At 38.1% G+C, this 17697-nt stretch overlaps 1 protein-coding gene across 1 annotated transcript in view; it reads left to right on the top strand.

Moving 5' to 3' along the window:
• LOC121384491 (histone-lysine N-methyltransferase EHMT2-like) overlaps nt 1–17697 on the top strand; it is a 96487-nt gene that overhangs the window by 35972 nt on the left and 42818 nt on the right. The window contains exons 9-17 of the mRNA XM_041514899.1: nt 5159–5302; nt 6750–6970; nt 8179–8361; nt 8524–8606; nt 9993–10099; nt 12381–12503; nt 13301–13402; nt 14063–14167; nt 17207–17322. Coding sequence (XP_041370833.1) covers nt 5159–5302; nt 6750–6970; nt 8179–8361; nt 8524–8606; nt 9993–10099; nt 12381–12503; nt 13301–13402; nt 14063–14167; nt 17207–17322 — 1184 coding nt within the window. The remainder of the gene's footprint in view (nt 1–5158; nt 5303–6749; nt 6971–8178; nt 8362–8523; nt 8607–9992; nt 10100–12380; nt 12504–13300; nt 13403–14062; nt 14168–17206; nt 17323–17697) is intronic.

Genomic DNA, 17697 nt, shown 5'->3' with positions numbered 1-17697 from the left:
TCGTGTGTCGCCAATTACCGTGGTACCTAATAAGAGCACGTGTTATTAACAGTGTTCTACACTCGGTTTTATAACTTACTCTTCTTTGGCTAGTGGACAAACAAAATTTACTAGCCAAGCTTAAAATGTTATTCGCCACAGTGCGACACTACTCATTTTGTATCATTTATGAATGTGTTGTAAGTATCTGGATTGTTTTCGCCAAATTACTAAAATCAACAATGAGTTCCGAATTGTACCGACAATTAATACGGAATTCACATTTGTTTTTGCTGCTAGGACTCTGAACGCACAAGGCAAATAATTTAATACTTAGACGTTGTTGGAGTCAGTCGCCAGATGGCGACGATAATAAATTCAGTCAGTCGCCACGCCAACATTTTGGTCGCATTGGCGACCATTTTGGTCGTAACGTAGAACTCTGGTTAATGATTCCAATTTCAACCAAATTAGTTATGCTCATATTCATTCAACGTCCAGGCATGTTCAGTCTGGGTCCAGTTTCTAACAACACTAGTGATTGGGTCCAGGGCACGGCGTAAGAAGGTGCCAAAAAGTGGGGTGGGGGTGTATAAAAACCATCGCTGCTGCCGCCCACGCACACACACCCCTCAACCTCCATTTAACACACACTGACGTGTAAGAGTTATCCTACTTGAGTACTTCTGTCGTCTGCTTTGTCGATCCGTGACCACAACTTCTATGTGCGCTTCCCCCCACCCCACCCAACCCCAGCAGAAAAAAACAAAAGTTCAGGGTCGGTGGCAAAATTTAGGGTCGGTCGGGTGACCGGAAACAAACGATTTTTTTTTTTTTGCCTTAACAAACTACTTATTTCGTCTGGAAAGTTGGTTGAATTTTATGGCATTGACGGAACGTTGAGCGTCCTGGCTAGGAGCATGATATCATTCCTGGCTAGTAGTCCGGCTCCCAGATACCAATTTTCATAAGAAAACTGCATATTATGAAGATTTTATGAAACTTTCAGGGATTGAAGGTAACATATATGGCTTCAATGTCAGAAGGGGTGCCCACTCATCCGGGCACTATTTTCAAGATGGCAGCCATTTTTCAAGATGGCCGCCATTTTTCAAAGGTGCGAACACTAAAAATGATAGAAATAACCGATTTTAATGATCTTAGTGTCGATTCATACATTTTTGACAACTCTAAAACTGAATATTGGGTTTATAATTTCGAAAATCCAACATGGCGACCTATAGCGGCCATTTTTCAAGATTGCCGCCATTATTTAAATTTATTTTAATAATTAACCAATTTTCACAATCTTGGTGTCGATTTATATGTTTTTGACCATAGTAAGACAGACTATGAGGTTTAAAATTTGGAAAATCGAATATTGTGATCAGTAACGGCCACTTTCTTAGCTGCCTATGACAATGTCGATCATAATCCAAGCAGTAATACATCGGAAGGATCCTTCCATGGTACAAGCATTTCACTGTTTCAGACGGCAACTAATGAGATACCTGGTGTTAGTTGTACTTTGAGAACTGATTCTGAACTATTTCGGAATAAATCATGTAAAGTTCCAGAACTTCCAGATTCATTCACTGTTGTCCGACCAGCTTATCTTCCAGCTACCAGTGCTAACATACCAGCCACTACAGAAGATGTTTCAAAAGCAAATGGTACCAGATGACGACACAATGGCTGATGAAATGATGAAGGAGATTAATTGGCTGAAACATATTAACAGCACCTGCAAACTGTCAAGTGATGATGATGATGCCTCGCCCAGTCTCGATGTAACGTGGGCATTGTACCATGCAACAAAGTCAGAGACGCCACTCTTGATGAAGGCCATATCCTGCCTTATGCTACTGTTTCAGAAAGGCTCGTCTTCTATTTCGATGATCGTTCACGGTATGGATATGATCAAGCGTGCAGTTAGTAATGTCAATGGTTCCCAGGTACCTGTGATCGCAATGGACCAACCGCTCTTTGCAAAGGCAAAACTAATACAGTGGGCTTGGCCTGAGAAATATGGTGAAACACAATTCGTCTTTGTATTTGGTTCGTTACATATTGAACAGGCAAGTCATTGGTCGATGGCTTGAACACAGTGGATGGAAAGGTGTGTTGGTACAAACTGGTATTTATACAGAAAGCAAAGTTGATGCCTGCATCAAAGTTTCCCACATCAAGAAAACTGCTCATCTGCTTCAAGTAACAGCGGCCTCACTTGGTATCCTGCTGGAAGAAGCGTTCGAAGAAAACGGCGAGCAAGTTGCATTTGAAGATTGGTGTTTGGAAGAAGCTAAACAGCATCCACTGTTCAAGTATTGGCTCATATCACTTCAGCTCTTGAAGCTTCTCTTCACATTTGTCCGCTCGATTGGTCAACGCAACTTTGGTTTGTACCTCACTTCACTAAAGAAGTTGCTACCATGGTTTTTCGTAATGGACCACCCAAACTACTCGCGTTGGCTTTCGGTACATGTGAAAGACCTTGTCGAACTTGAAACTACTGCACCTGCCATCTACCGAAGATTTCTCACCAGAGACTTTGCTATCTGTAAAACTCATAGGCCATTTTCGGCGATTGGAATTGGTCAAGCCCATGAGAAAAACAACGCTGTTGTCAAAGGTGATGGAGGTGCTATCGGATTTACTGAAGTAAATGGAATATAGTTTGTCCATTACTGAGTGAACTTATCAACGAATTCGAGGTTGATCTCAACAAGAACTCTGCTCCTGTAAATCCGAAACACCATGAGCAGTATCGATCCTTTCAAACGAAGTTCTTTAAGAAAGTTCAATCTGTGTGGGATTCATTCAACGAGTTTGGTAACCCATTCAGTGATGACAGTTCAGAGCTATTCGACTTAGACTCAAAGGTCGTCGTTAAAGCTGACATCGTGGAAAAGATGAATGGAGCAGAATCAACTGGACTGGAATGTTACAACAAGTTTCGAGAAGAAAGATTTGTTCGGAGATCAGAGCCACTGGATGCAATCATTACTCGGACAAACCTACCACTATTTGCGAGTAAGAAGAAGCGTCGCACAAAGGCCGATGGACATGTCCGTATCCTTAAATTTGTTCTCCAGATTGTTCATTGTCAGCCAGAACTGTCAGCTAGATCTAGATACATTCTTTCAGTATGAAAATCAACCATTTCCTAATGCCTTGTCTGCAGATGGTGATCTCTATCTCGGGCAGAAAGCTGACCTTCTTGGACTGTTAGAAACTGTGCCAGACAATGCTGACAACACAGCAAGCAACCGTGTCACATGTGATGGTTTGATCATTGACGGAGCTGCACTCGTTAATATCTTGCAACCCGGAAAAGAACTAAAAACATTTGACCAGTACTATTCGAACATGTTTGCTGCTCATCTCACCAAACAAGTCACAACAGTTAATGCTACGCGTCTTGATGTTTGGGATACATACGTAAAAGATAGCTTGAAAGAGCATACGCGACAGAAACGGGGTTCAGGGGTGAAGATGGTTGTCCGGTTATCAGGTGCACTGCCCAGAAGTTGGAAGGATTTCATCAGAAATTCAGACAACAAACAACAGTTATTTGACTTACTTGCATCCGTGACCGTTGAAAGGATGGGTAGTACGATGGCAGTTGTATCCAATGTCCACAACAGTGTACACCAGTCAGCATCTGCATCAACCCTTCCACCCACCGTAAAGCATGAAGAGGCGGATACCATGATATTCCTACATCTAACAGATATGGTAACAAATGGAATAACCAAGATAGGCATTCGGACAGTAGATACAGATGTTTTAGTGCTTGCTTTAGCTAGCTTCAACAAGTTATATGCTATAGGATTACGAGAACTGTGGTTGTTATTCGGAACAGGCAAGAACTATAGAAATATTCCTGTACATAGAATTGCTGGTGAAAATGGTACCGAAATGTGCTAGCTCTTCCTGGCTTCCACGCGTATAGTGGGTGTGACACTGTGTTTGCCTTTTTTGGCAGGGAAGAAAACAGCCTGGCAAATGTGGAAGGCTTTCCTAGCAGTTATGTCGGCATTCACCAGTATATCTACTGTGTTACGTTCATTATCTGATGATGTATTTAGGAACTTAGAGCGCTTCACATGCTTGATGTACTCATCTAGCACTGAACAAACAAACATGCTCCGAAAAGAACAGTTCACCATTGGGAACAAACAACTCGAAAGTTTGACTCCAACGAAGGAAGCATTACGACAGCATACCCTACGTGCAGCGTTTCAAGTGGCCATGTTTGGGGGCAGTCGCGCGAAGCTGAACCAACATACCCATGTCCGAAGGAATGGGGATGGCAGAAAACTGATAGTCACTGGGAGCCTAAGTGGTCCACTTTAGATGAACTATGCAAATCTTGTCAAGAGTTAGTCAAGTGCAGATGCATGAAGGGATGTTCGAGGGCTTGCTCCTGCAGAAAAGGTCAACTCAAATGCACTCTTCTTTGCCACTGCCAAGGTGAATGTTCGGAGTAAATATGTAAGTTGACACCAGAGATTACCTCCGACAACTAAGCCCAATTTCACTTTCATGGAACAAAGTGGCCACCTTGGAAAGTGGCCGTTACTGATCACAATATTCGATTTTCCTAATTTTAAACCTCATAATCTGTCTTACTATGGTCAAAAACATATAAATCGACACCAAGATTGTGAAAATCAGTTAATTATTAAAAAAAATTCATTATTTTTTTTGGCCATCTTGGAAAATGGCCGCTACGGGTCGCCATGTTGGATTTTCGAAATTACAAACTCAATATTCAGTTTTAAAGTTGTCAAAAACATATGAATCGACACTAAGATCATTAAAATCGGTTATTTCTATCATTTTTAGTGTTAGCACCTCGAAAAACATGGCCATTTTTTAAAATGGTGGCCATCTTGAAAATAGTGCCCAGATGAGTGGGCACCCCTTCTGAGATTGAAGCCACATATGTTACCTTCAATCCCTGAAAGTTTCATAAAATCTTCAAAATATGCAGTTTTTTTTCTGTGGGACCCAGACTATAGAGACATGATGTCATTCAGATGAACATTGCAACACTTGCAAGATTTTGTATCACACATGTTCAGTAAAATATTTGTTTATTGCACGGTCAGAATTATTGTTATAACTATAAAGTAAGATTAAATGGGTATGTAATAAAACTTGTTTGTTTCAGATTCTGGGTTGTTGCAATAAGGTATCCAATAGTCAGCTAGTCAGACCCGCTGTGAAGATTCCGTTCATGGCAATCTGTGAGAACCACCGGAAAAGACTCAAACTTCATCAATGTTGTCCAGGCTGTGGACACTTCTGTGTTCGGGTACGTTAACAGTAATGAATTTTTACTTTTTACTTATGCTTTGTGAATTGTTTATGAATTAATTACTATATTGCTGCTGGTCTTCAACTTATGAATGTGTCACCCAGAGCATTATTTTTTTTGAATTGCCATAGGTGAAATGCCCGACCGACAGCAATTTACAAAATATTTTCTTGCATGTAGACATATTTCAAATGTTAAATACTGGTAGATAATATACACCAGATTATTCATTTTGCTGTCTTTGAAGAGTTTTATCGACTGCAGTAATTTTTATCCAGCTCCTGACCCACAGTAGTAACATGTAATGATGGATGAGGGTTATCCACCATCCCCTCAGGGGTTGAAATTTCAAATTTTTACCACTATCCCAAAGGAATAGTGAATTTCAAAAAACACTATTCTATCTAATAATGTACTATCCCTTCAATTATTAATGTACCACTAGTTTTCCTGACTGTGCTACGTCGCCCTGTACAACACTGCGTAATGCACAGTTGTTTATATACCAGTCTATGCATTACTGCATACTAGCTGGAATTACAAACGAACTCACTCTAAACATTAGTCTCAATAAAAAAGACGTTTATTGTGTACCGGTAAGTGCATGAGAAAGGTCTTAGTAGCATGAGGATTTGTTCTGCAGAAAAATGTAGCTGAAGAAAAAGCGTAAGCGGAATAGTCGCAGGCGATTTTCGGTATTCCGTGCTTTGAATATTGGAAGAATTGTTTTACTATTCCATTTCGAAATTTACTATTTGCGGAATAGCATAAAATTCGACCCCTGCCCCTGCTTCCCATAATTATTGAAACCCACATATTGAATAGGTTAGAATTGATTGAACAGGTTAGAATTGAATATATATAAAAAAAATTAATGTAATCACACACATGTGAGGCATTAAGAAGTATATTATGCATAATGATTTTTCAGAAAGGTATATAATAATGGTATTTGAGGATGATAGTTTGGCTCCCATTGTATGAGAATGATGTTGCTTGGGGAAAATATGAACTTGACAACCATAATGTAATAAAGTTTTTGTTTTACACCATTATTAGACCACATTGATTAATTAATTCACCACGGCTATTGGATGTCAAACATTTGGTCATTCTGAAATGTAGTCAGCAGAGGAAACCTGCTAAATATTTCCTAATGCAACATGGGATCTTTTATATGCACTTTCCCACAGACAGGAAAGCACATACCACGGCCTTTGACCATTTGTGATGCACAGGTTGTAATAATTACAGAAACTGACTTTAGACACCTTTAATATTGTACCAGTTTCACAAAGGTCGCATTGACATATAAGCATTTATAAAACAATTATTATAATTTGTTTTATTATTATTATCCCCAGATCAATGACAATGACAGTGTTTGGGATCCCTGAATCACTTGCCTTACAATATCTGTGACATATATAACTTTTATCTTTAGGGCAAGTTTTACCAGTGTCGGAAAGACAGCGCTCAGTTCACCCACAGCTTCCACCAGCAGTGTCAGGTGTTCAAAGACAGCAAACTGTTCTGCCCTCACTGTGGGGAGGAATCATCGCAGTACGAGGTGAACATTTCCACGTGTGAGCTACAGACCATGACCATGGCCGAGAACATCCAGAAAGGCACTGAGTACATTCTGAGGAAACAGCAACAGGCAGCGTAAGTTCGCATTGACTTTCAGCATTTTGGTTTTTTATCTTAAAGCCTCAGACATTCTGTGTTTAGACTGAAAAATATTTCTGGCTTTTGTATGTTTTGATGAAATTGTGTAGTTTGGCAAATCCTATTGTGTTTCTGAACATCCTAGGGTATGACATAATGTAGTAGCTCAGAATACATTTTATGCAACAAGATAATTACTTCAAAAACTTCAATATGACAAAAAGTTTTTTTTATGACTGACCAAGTCTTTCAGTATTTTATCATTACAAGTCAGTGGGCCCATTGGGCTATTTCATGTTCCAGCCAGTGCACAACGACTGGTATATCAAAGGCCGTGGTATATGTCTATCCTGTGGGATGGTGCATATAAAAGATTGCTTGCGGCTAATGAAAAAATGTAGCAGGCTTCATCTCTTAGACTATATATGTTAAAATTACCAAACGTTTAACATCCAATAGCCCATGATGAATAAATCAATGTGCTCTAGTGGTGTTGGCAAACAAAACAAACTTGTTTTAGGTGAGCAGTCTTTTTAAGTTTCAAATAAAATGTATTAAAAACTCATTGCAAGGATTTCAATTTGTCACACTGCTAAAAGTTTCCAGGAGAGTGTGGAATGGAGAGCTGGGATTTATCCAGGCATTCTGTGGGTCCGACGATATGCCCCTTCCAAAAAGAAAGTGTCGTTGAAAATTCCCAATTTCTGTACTAAAAATCCCCAATATGTATTCTTAATAGACTGGGTATGTCTGTTGTAATTGAAGTGGAAGTTAATTTAACAGTTGTGTTTTGCATCATTCAATGGTCTAAGGCAGGACGTATCTCAGTGGTACAGCGCTCACTTAATGTACGGTCGGTCTGGGATCGATTCCCGTCGGTGGGCCCATTGGGCTATTTCTCATTCCAGCCAGTGCACCACGACTGGTATATCAAAGGCCATGGTATGTGCTACCCTGTCTGTGGGATGGTGCATATAAAAGATGCCCTGCTGCTAATCGAAAAGAGTAGCCCATGAAGTGGCGACAGCGGGTTTCCTCTCAGTATCTATGTCGTCCTTAACCATATGTCTGACGCCATATAACCGTAAATAAAATGTGTCGAGTGTCGTAAAATAAACCATTTCCTTATATCACAGCTTCCTGTCTATAAACTAACAAATATTGTCACTCCCAGTATGCATTGTGATTTTTTGTTTTATTTTTAGAAATAGGGCAAAGATGACAGTGCAGTATCCTTCATTGAGGGCTAAGGAATCGGACAGTTCTGTCAACACGTCTTTAGTGAGCCATATGCTGCCGTCTTCAAAAACAATTTCTTCAGCGAATATTCCACTTGGTCCAGATCGACTTGCACTCGAAAAGATTATCACTCATCTGGATCAAGAAAGGTTTGAAAATGTTTGCTTTTTCCTGTTCTGTGATAATAAGCTTTTTACAAAGACATTGATTTTGTTAAAAAGCAAGTAAAAAAGAAAGGAAGCATGCAGAGTGTGGTTGTTATCCAGATTATATTAAAAGTTGATACATTTTTCCTCTTTATTTTATTCTAGGCCCAAAAAGTATCGAAATCTACCGAAGTCGTTATACCAGCCCTCAATTGAAGGTGATTTGGAAAAGGTTGTCTACATGTTAAGTAAGTTTTTGATGGGTTTTTTTTTTTTACTTTCATTGTGTGGGTGTGGGTAATTTTTGGCATATTTCCAACAGAGAACTGTTCAAGCATGCCTGTCGTGGGCAAAGTTCTGTCCATGACAGGAGCTTGGTTAGTGTCGATGTAGAGGTTTTAAAGTTCTTGCCTGTTAATTGATTCCTGACATTTGTCAGATGCCCTTTAGTGTCCCCATTTTCCTGTAAAATTATCTTTGTAGTATCAGATGAAAAACTTCAAAAACAGCCTACCATTTGCAGCTCTTTGTACAATATTTTCGTTTGAAAAAAAGAAAAAGAAATGCAATTCGGTTATGCATGCTTACCTAGTTAAGTTCTGTGTTTAAAAGAAATTTGTGTTAAAGAGTTTGATGATGTTGACGGTTACAGTTCTATGTTTAACTGATGTGTGTGTGTTAAGAGTTTGATTATGTTGACAGTTAGTTATTTTCTATGTTTAACTGATATATGTGTTAAAGAGTTTGATGATGTTGACAGTTACAGTTATGTTCTATGTTTAACTGATTTATGTGTTAAGAGTTTGATGGTGACAGCTAGTTATGTTCTATGTTTAACTGATGTGTGTTAAGAGTTTGATGATGGTGACAGCTAGTTATGTTCTGTTTAACTGATGTGTGTTAAGAGTTTGATGATGGTGACAGCTAGTTATGTTCTATGTTTAACTGATGTATGTGTTAAGAGTTTGATGATGTTGACAATGTTTAACTGATGTATGTGTTAAAGAGTTTGATGATGCTGAGAATGTTTAACTGATGTGTGTGTTAAAAGTTTGATGATGTTGACAGTTACAGTTATGTTCTATGTTTAACTAATGTGTGTGTTAAGAGTTTGATGATGTTGACAGTTACAGTTATGTTCTATCTTTAACTGATGTGTGTGTTAAGAGTTCGATGATGTTGACAGTTATGTTCTATGTTTAGCTGATGTGTGTGTTAAGAGTTTGATGATGTTGACAAATTATGTTCTATGTTTAACTGATGTGTGTGTTAAGAGTTTGATGATGTTGACAATGTTTAACTGATGTGTGTGTTAAGAGTTTGATGATGTTGACAGTTATGTTCTATGTTTAGCTGATGTGTGTGTTAAGAGTTCGATGATATTGACAATTATGTTCTATGTTTAACTGATGTGTGTGTTAAGAGTTCGATGATGTTGACAGTTATGTTCTATGTTTAACTGATGTGTGTGTTAAGAGTTCGATGATGTTGACAGTTATGTTCTATGTTTAACTGATGTGTGTGTTAAGAGTTTGATGATGTTGACAGTGTTTAACCGATGTGTGTGTTAAGAGTTTGATGATGTTGACAATGTTTAACCGATGTGTGTGTTAAGAGTTTGATGATGTTGACAGTGGATGGAGCCGACCCGAACCAGAAGTATGAGGAGTATGATGATGAGACTCCGCTCCACGCTGCAGCCTACAACTGTCATCTAGCCGTGCTACACGTGCTCATTCAGGTGAGACCACTTTAAACAATAAACAAACCCTTTTATCCTGCAACCACTGTTTCTATTGACAGAATATGATGACGGATAAAGCAAAGTCATATTCTGCTACTATCGGGATATGATTTTGGAATTCACTTGTGATGTCACACACTTAGCTACATAACAAAATTGCTCATTTGACCTCTAGGTCATTGTACAATGTGGTTGAAATAACAGAAATAATAGCTTTACCCTCTTAATTTATATGGTCTGCAGGATAAAGATAATAACTAGTTAATGACGTCAGATATCTACTTTATCCTGTTCAGAGCCTCGTGGAATTTTCCACTCTTACCATCACAGGATAGAGCAGATATCCAACATCATAAAATAGTTATTCTCTATATATTTTATTAATACCATTGGTTTCTAAAGTGGCCTAGGAGGGTTGGATATAAAAAAAAAAAAAAAATGACATAAACCAAAAGACTGAATCAAGAGAAAAGAAGAAAATAATATATACCTTCCCAATGGGATCACTGTTTTTTTCATAGTATGGAATTTACTACATGTTATTTATTTGTGAACCGATTGTTTTCTAAATTGCACACAAAAATAGTATTTGTTTTTGTGATTTCCAAAACGAAACTGAAATTATTTACAAAAAACATACTCTTGATGAGAGGTTGGTACCACTGACACAAAGAAAGAAAGAAATGTTTTATTTAACGACGCACTCAACACATTTTATTTACGGTTATATGGCGTCAGACATATGGTTAAGGACCACACAGATTTTGAGAGGAAACCCGCTGTCGCCACTACATGGGCTACTCTTTCCAATTAGCAGCAAGGGATCTTTTATTTGCGCTTCCCACAGGCAGGATAGCACAAACCATGGCCTTTGTTGAACCAGTTATGGATCACTGGTCAGTGCAAGTGGTTTACACCTACCCATTGAGCCTTGCGGAGCACTCACTCAGGGTTTGGAGTCGGTATCTGGATTAAAAATCCCATGCCTCAACTGAGATCCGAACCCAGTACCTACCAGCCTGTAGACCGATGGCCTACCACGGCGCCACCAAGGCCCACTGACACAAAGGAGGGTGCTAGCCCCTTAATTGTAATTTGTAATATTCAAACCAAATCCTGTGAGTATGAAGGATCCAGGGGGAAGGATGTGGTAATGGGTGGGGGTGGGTTTTAACTCAGTCGGTTGAGCACTTACTTGAGGTGCTTGCATCGCAGGATCGAACTACCTCAGTGGATCCATTCAACTGATTAGATTTTTTCTCACTCCAACCAGTGTTCCACAACTGGTCAAAGGCCGTGGTATATGCCTTCCTGTCTGTGGGAAAGTGCATATTAAAGATCCCTTGCTGCATTAAGAAAATGTCGCAGGTTTCCTCTGACTACGAGTCAGAATTACCAAATGTTTGACATCCAATAACCGATGATTAATATATCAATGTGCTCTAGTGGTGTCGTTAAACAGAACACTCTTTACTTTTGGTAATGGGTTTTAACTCGCCTTGAGGTTCCAAGTAAAAAAAAAATCATTACTTTGTGAATTGATGGATATGATGCACTGGTGTCGTGATATGTGTTATTTCATGGTGATGTGTGGGGAAACACACTAAAGTTTTCCCATCTTTTGAGGGGTAGGACGTAGCCCAGTGGTAAAGCGTTAGCTTGATGCGAGGTTGGTGTAGGATTGATCCCCCGTCGGTGGACCCATTGGGCTATGTCTCGTTCCAGCCAGTGCTCCACAACTGGTGTAACAAAGGCTGTGGTATGTACTATCCTGTCTATGGGATAGTGGATATAAAAGATCCCTTGCTGCTAATTGAAAAGAGTAGCTCATGAAGTGGCGACAGCGGGTTTTCTCTCAATAAAGAAACAAAGAAAACATTTCCATCTTTTCTGAAATGAGAGGAAATGCATGTTCTTAGCATTTTGTTTTTACTCTTTTTAAGTTAGAAAGAAAATTATATGGTGCAGTGAAACCTGACTAAATGGACTGAACAAACCGGAATCCTGTCAAAACCGGCTAAGTTTCAAGGTCCCAAATGTTTCTAATTCTAGAATGCGACCTTCTAAACACCAGATCCTGTCTAAATGGATAAAAATCAGGTCCACAGTGTAATCTGGTTTAGACAGGTTTCACTGTATATGCTATTGTCATATGTGATTCTGTCATATAGGTAGTTACTTGTTTGATGACCACAATATCACAGACCTGATTAATACTGAATATATTTAACAAACTCGAGCTTTGCTTTGTTTAAAAAGTTTTCATTTTATTCCACAGGCGGGAGCATCTTCACACATGAAAGACAAGAAGCTAAAAACTCCTTTGATGTATGCGGCAGAACGAAACAACCTCTCGTGTGTCCAGTATCTCGTGAAAGCAGGGGCTGATGTCAAGGAGATGGTAAAGCATACTTCTCTATCCCAAACCGTATTCATTATCTATCTGTAACAGATATGAGATTATTATGTTAACACATGTAATAAAAAACCTTTATAACAGGAGGCTAGTGATGTTACAATCATTGATTATAAAACATTTTTTATCAGTTTAGCGCTACCGATGTGATATTGAATATAAAAATCCATAATTAATTGTGTTGGAAAACATTAACTGTAATTGTTCCTCCAATTTCGATGCTGGACTTGATGTAAACATATTTGTGTTGGTGTGTGTTATCATGTGTACAGATAGGAAAAGAGATAATAAATATTATTAAAGGTAAATCTAGCAGTTTTTATAGTCTGTCCTGGTGAACACGACAATAGGTGTGTGGTCCTTATTATTCATATCCTTGTTACGTTCGAATTCAATTATAACTGATTGTATAATCAAAAGTTGATCGTTCAATGCAAACCGTTCATAACCGATATCGATGATGAAATTCCAACTGATTCACAACACTACAGGAGACTATGACTTGTTTTATTTTAGCTGGGGAAAATATATTTGTAAATGTTTAGTAAAATAAGTGTTTGTCAGTGACTGCAAAATGTTCAGACTTGGGTGAGTCACATTGAGGTGGACCACATCGTAGAATGGTCCCATACAACGTCCAGAACTTGCGATTAAAGTAGAGCCAAAATATACTTTTCATTAAATAATCTTTCCATTTAATATTTTTTTTATGATGTCAGTAATGCGTATTTAACAAAATGTGATGTCGGTAAATGTATGTTAATTGGATTGTTCATTGGCAGGGTGAAGATGGCATGTCTTGTTTACACTATGCCGCGAAGTCAGGGAATATAGATATTATCAAGTATCTCATTGAGACTGCAAAGATGGATCCTAACATTCAGGTGATGCATTCTTTTTCATGGTATTCTCACTAACAGGTTATTATTATTATTTTTGCTTGTTTTATATGTAACATAGCAGTCTATAAGTTATTTTTTTTTTGGTCTGCCACCTGCATTCTGTTAACACATTTGCTTTTTTTTCTGCATTTTAGACTTGAAAATGTATTGCTTATAAATACAAAACTGCAAGGTTTTTCATTTTGCGTATCATCCATTTATTGTAAAACATTTCGTTCTTGTAAATAATATCTTGTATATGTGAATTGTGCATAATGAGTTGATTGAAAGTTACAAATTGTTAATTTCATTTCAGATTATTTTCGTGCTTATATCCAATTAAGGTTCAAGCATGCTGTCCTGGGCACACACCTCTGCTATCTGGGCTGTCTGTCCAGGACAGTAGGTTAGTTGTTAGTTGGTTAGTGGTTAGTGAGACAGAAGAGGGTGTCTTATACCTACTCATTGAGCCCTTAAGAACTCGCTCTGGGTTGGAGCCGGTACCGAGCTGCGAACCCTGTACCTACCAGCCTGTAGTCCGATGGCTTAACCACTATGCCATCGAGGCTGGTTGTTACAAGTTAAAGAAAGTACTGACTCTTCCCTACTTGCCCTCCCCCAATTTAAGCTCTTGCCTGTAACAGTTTCTGATTTTGTTTGCAGGATGATGGAGGCTGGACTCCAATAATCTGGGCGGCTGAATCGCAGTTCTTGAATGTAGTCCGATACCTGATGTATGAAGGTGCAGATCCCAAAGTTCAAGATAATGTAAGAGTTTTGTAGTAAAATTAATTCATTGTTGTCGCACCTTTACAAAGAAAAAAGGCGAGATATAGGTGATTATTTTCCCGACATCTTTCATCAATCTCTTGTTTAAAAATATAAAAATTGGTTTTAAAGTGTATTAATTTGAACAAATGGGCCTTAGCTGCATATATGTAGTGCAGTTATCTTAAGCAAACGAGGAAAGATGTATTTAGTAGGAGAAATGTGATGGAATCATTTTAATTCCATCTTGAATTTGTGTTGAACTTCATCTGAGATAGGACATCCAGTAGCCGATGGTTAATAAATCAGTGTGCTCTAGTGATGTGGTTAACCTTTAGACTACTGGATTAATTTTTAACAAAAACCACGTTGAGTGGGTACAAGTTTATAATTTTTACTCACATATATTCACATAAATGTTTTATAAAAACATGAAATAAAGTTCATATATTAATCGGTAAGTATTATTTTCGTGTCTTTTTTTATAATTTTTATTATTTTAGATCGGCTAATAGTGATTAAAATTAGACAAAAAATCGAAAAAGTTGTGTTTACTTACGGGCATTTGTGGCCAGCTGTCCAGTATTTATGTCCATTATTCCCGATAACAGTGGTTTTCTGACCAGAATTTTTTTTTAAAACCCGAACTAAGATTCATATTGCAATATTTGGTAATTTTTGTAGTTGGTAAAACGATCAAATTTATTATCAAATTAGCTGTCACAATCCGCTATCGATCCCTGAAAATGACCGCGGCGTGCCGCCATTGTTGTCAAGCGAAAATACTTGCCGAAAACCACTTTTTGAACTCAAAATTTCAAGGTATTTTCAATTGAAAAAATCAAAACAAAAGCCACCATTTTAAAAAAAAATCTTTTTTCTTTAATTATATTTCCGTTTCCGGTGAGTGTCGTGTGCAAAACGGCGGGAAATATGAATTGGGGAATGCACTGTATACAGTGTACAGTATATCGACTGACGTGAAGTCGGGCGAGATATCTCGCCTGCAGTAGTCAGAAGGTTAAACGAAACAAACTTCTCTAAATTTTAATTTTACCTCTGGGATATTTGTAATTTTTACACAGCTTTTTACACTTTTAATTTAATTTTAGAATTTTGGTATTTATATTCATTTAAAAATTTACCTTAGTTTGCAGGGTTCGTACGCGCCTGGAAAACCCTTGAAAATAAACTAATATATTCCAGTGCTTGAATACCCTTAAAAATCATCTTGCGGTCTGGAAAACCCTTGAAAATGATAATTTGATGTCAAATAAAATATAAACGCCTAAAACGAAGGCTTTATTTACTTTATTTAATATGTAATTAAATTATTTGTTTCATTTCTGCGGCACAACCAAATGCTAGTCGTCATGCGAGAATCATGCAGCCACGAGATCCAAGCAACAGTGTCGCCATATTGGAAAAGAAAGTTTGTCACTTTTTGCCGCTGGGTATTTAGCAAGTTCAGGGAGCGTGTCAAGTTAATGAATCTATTGTAAACCCACAAAGATGGTTGGCACTTGCGTGTTTAACGACCTGTGGATACAGGCAGTGAATTATAAGGACTGGTTGGTGCATGGACCTGACAAACACAGAGCAAGATGCACCGTTTGTACTCGCAATTTCAGTGTGGCGAACATGGGGGAGTCGGCGCTAATGAGTCACAGCGAAGGAGTGAAGCATAAACAATGCCTTGGGAAGTTTTTGAACGAAACAACAACAAACACAAGCAATGCTGATTTCTTCAGAAAGAAACAGGCCACGCGACAAGACAAAAGTTCGATGGATGCGACTGCAGGAAGTTCTAAAGCACAGACCGCCAATACTTGCACAAAAGCATAAACCACAAGCTTGGTTACCACCAATGACACGTTGCGAGCCGAGGTGTACTGGGCACTCACTACAGCTACAATTCTTGCACTGACACGGGGGAATTGTTTCATATGATGTTTCCTGACAGCGACATTACCTCAAAATTTTGTTGTGGGGAGCGCAAATGTGCTTACTTGTGTATGTTTGGGATTGCCCCACACTTCCTGAAGGAGGATGGCTATGTTCTGCTTTTTGACGAAAGTCTAAACCACAAAACCCAATAACTCAAAATTATTAAAATCATTAAAAGACATTTGTTCTGGAAATCACAAAGGGACATACCCTAGTTTTTAAACACTAAGACTTTTTTTTCTTTTTTTTTTTTACTATTAGAGCCGTTTCTATTAACCGAAATCATACTTTACTTAGCTTTTATTGTTTAGATTATCCATTTCCAAATGTGTTTGTTTTTTTAAAATTTAAAGACACCACCAGAGCACATACCCTAGTTTTTAAACACTAAGGTATATGTTTTTACTGTTAGAGCCGTTTCTAATAACTGAAATCATACTTTACTTAGCTTTTATTGTTTAGACTATCCATTTCCGTACATTTGAAGTCTTTTTTTGTCATCCTGGTGTTTTTAATATCACAAAATGGATTTCTCATATTTTTAAAAACACACGTGCGTCTGAGAGGTAACAGTCGAGTTTTAGACCATTTTTAGAGGATATTTCACCATTTCAAAGTCACAGACTCCTGTTTCTCTCAATTGTAACTTTATCCAAATGTGTTACAAGTTTGTAGATTAACTAAACATAGTGTTAATTTTCACGGGCTGAAACTAGGGTATGTCCCTTTAATTTAAATTAAAAAACAAAACAAAAATAACCCTATCAGATATTGAGGATGTACATGTATAACGGAGGTAAAGTTTAGTCATAAGTTGTCCACCATTAACTCGGTAAGGTCCTGGAATTTTGGTAAAGTTGACCTGGAAAGTGCTTGAAAAACCCTTGAATTTTGACTTCCTTTAAGTGTATGAACCCTGAGTTTGACACCCAATAGCCAATGTATTTTTCATTCTGTGGTGTTTAAACCATTCATTTCCTTCGTTCGTTCATTCGTTCATTCATTCGTTCATTCATTCATTCATTCATTCATTCATTGCATATATGTAGATCATGTCTGTTTCTGTACTGTAAAGCATGTTTTTTGTTTCAGGAGGAGAATACTGGGTTACACTGGGCCGCCTACTCCGGAAACGTAGACATCACTGAGCTCTTCATAGAAGCTGGCTGTGACATAAACTCTCCCAACGAGCATGGTGATAGACCTCTGTACGTTCTCGCTGACAGAATATCTTATTTTTGTCTCGTCTTTAAAAGTAAAAAAGCGAGATATAGGTATTACTCTTCCAACTGAGGTGGTGTTAACTTTTGTGATAAAAGTTTAACATCAAAGTTTTACATTTAGATAGTTTTATTCTGCTGAACTCTTTTTAAAGTACAGCTATTAGTGTCACTCATGGTTATTTGGTTGGGGAAAAAAGAAGAGAACTATTGTTCTACATGGGCTACTCTTCTTGTGTACTTCCCCCATAAAGCAGTACATACCACGGCCTTTGATGTACCAGTTATTGGCAGTGCTTGGGATGATAAGATCCGATAATCCATTGTATCTCAAGTGAACACCATTCTACTGAGCTAGATTGT

The sequence above is a fragment of the Gigantopelta aegis genome, chromosome 10, assembly GCF_016097555.1.
Source record: "Gigantopelta aegis isolate Gae_Host chromosome 10, Gae_host_genome, whole genome shotgun sequence".
NCBI lineage: Eukaryota > Metazoa > Mollusca > Gastropoda > Neomphalida > Peltospiridae > Gigantopelta > Gigantopelta aegis.
This window is presented reverse-complemented; position numbering and strand designations above follow the sequence as displayed.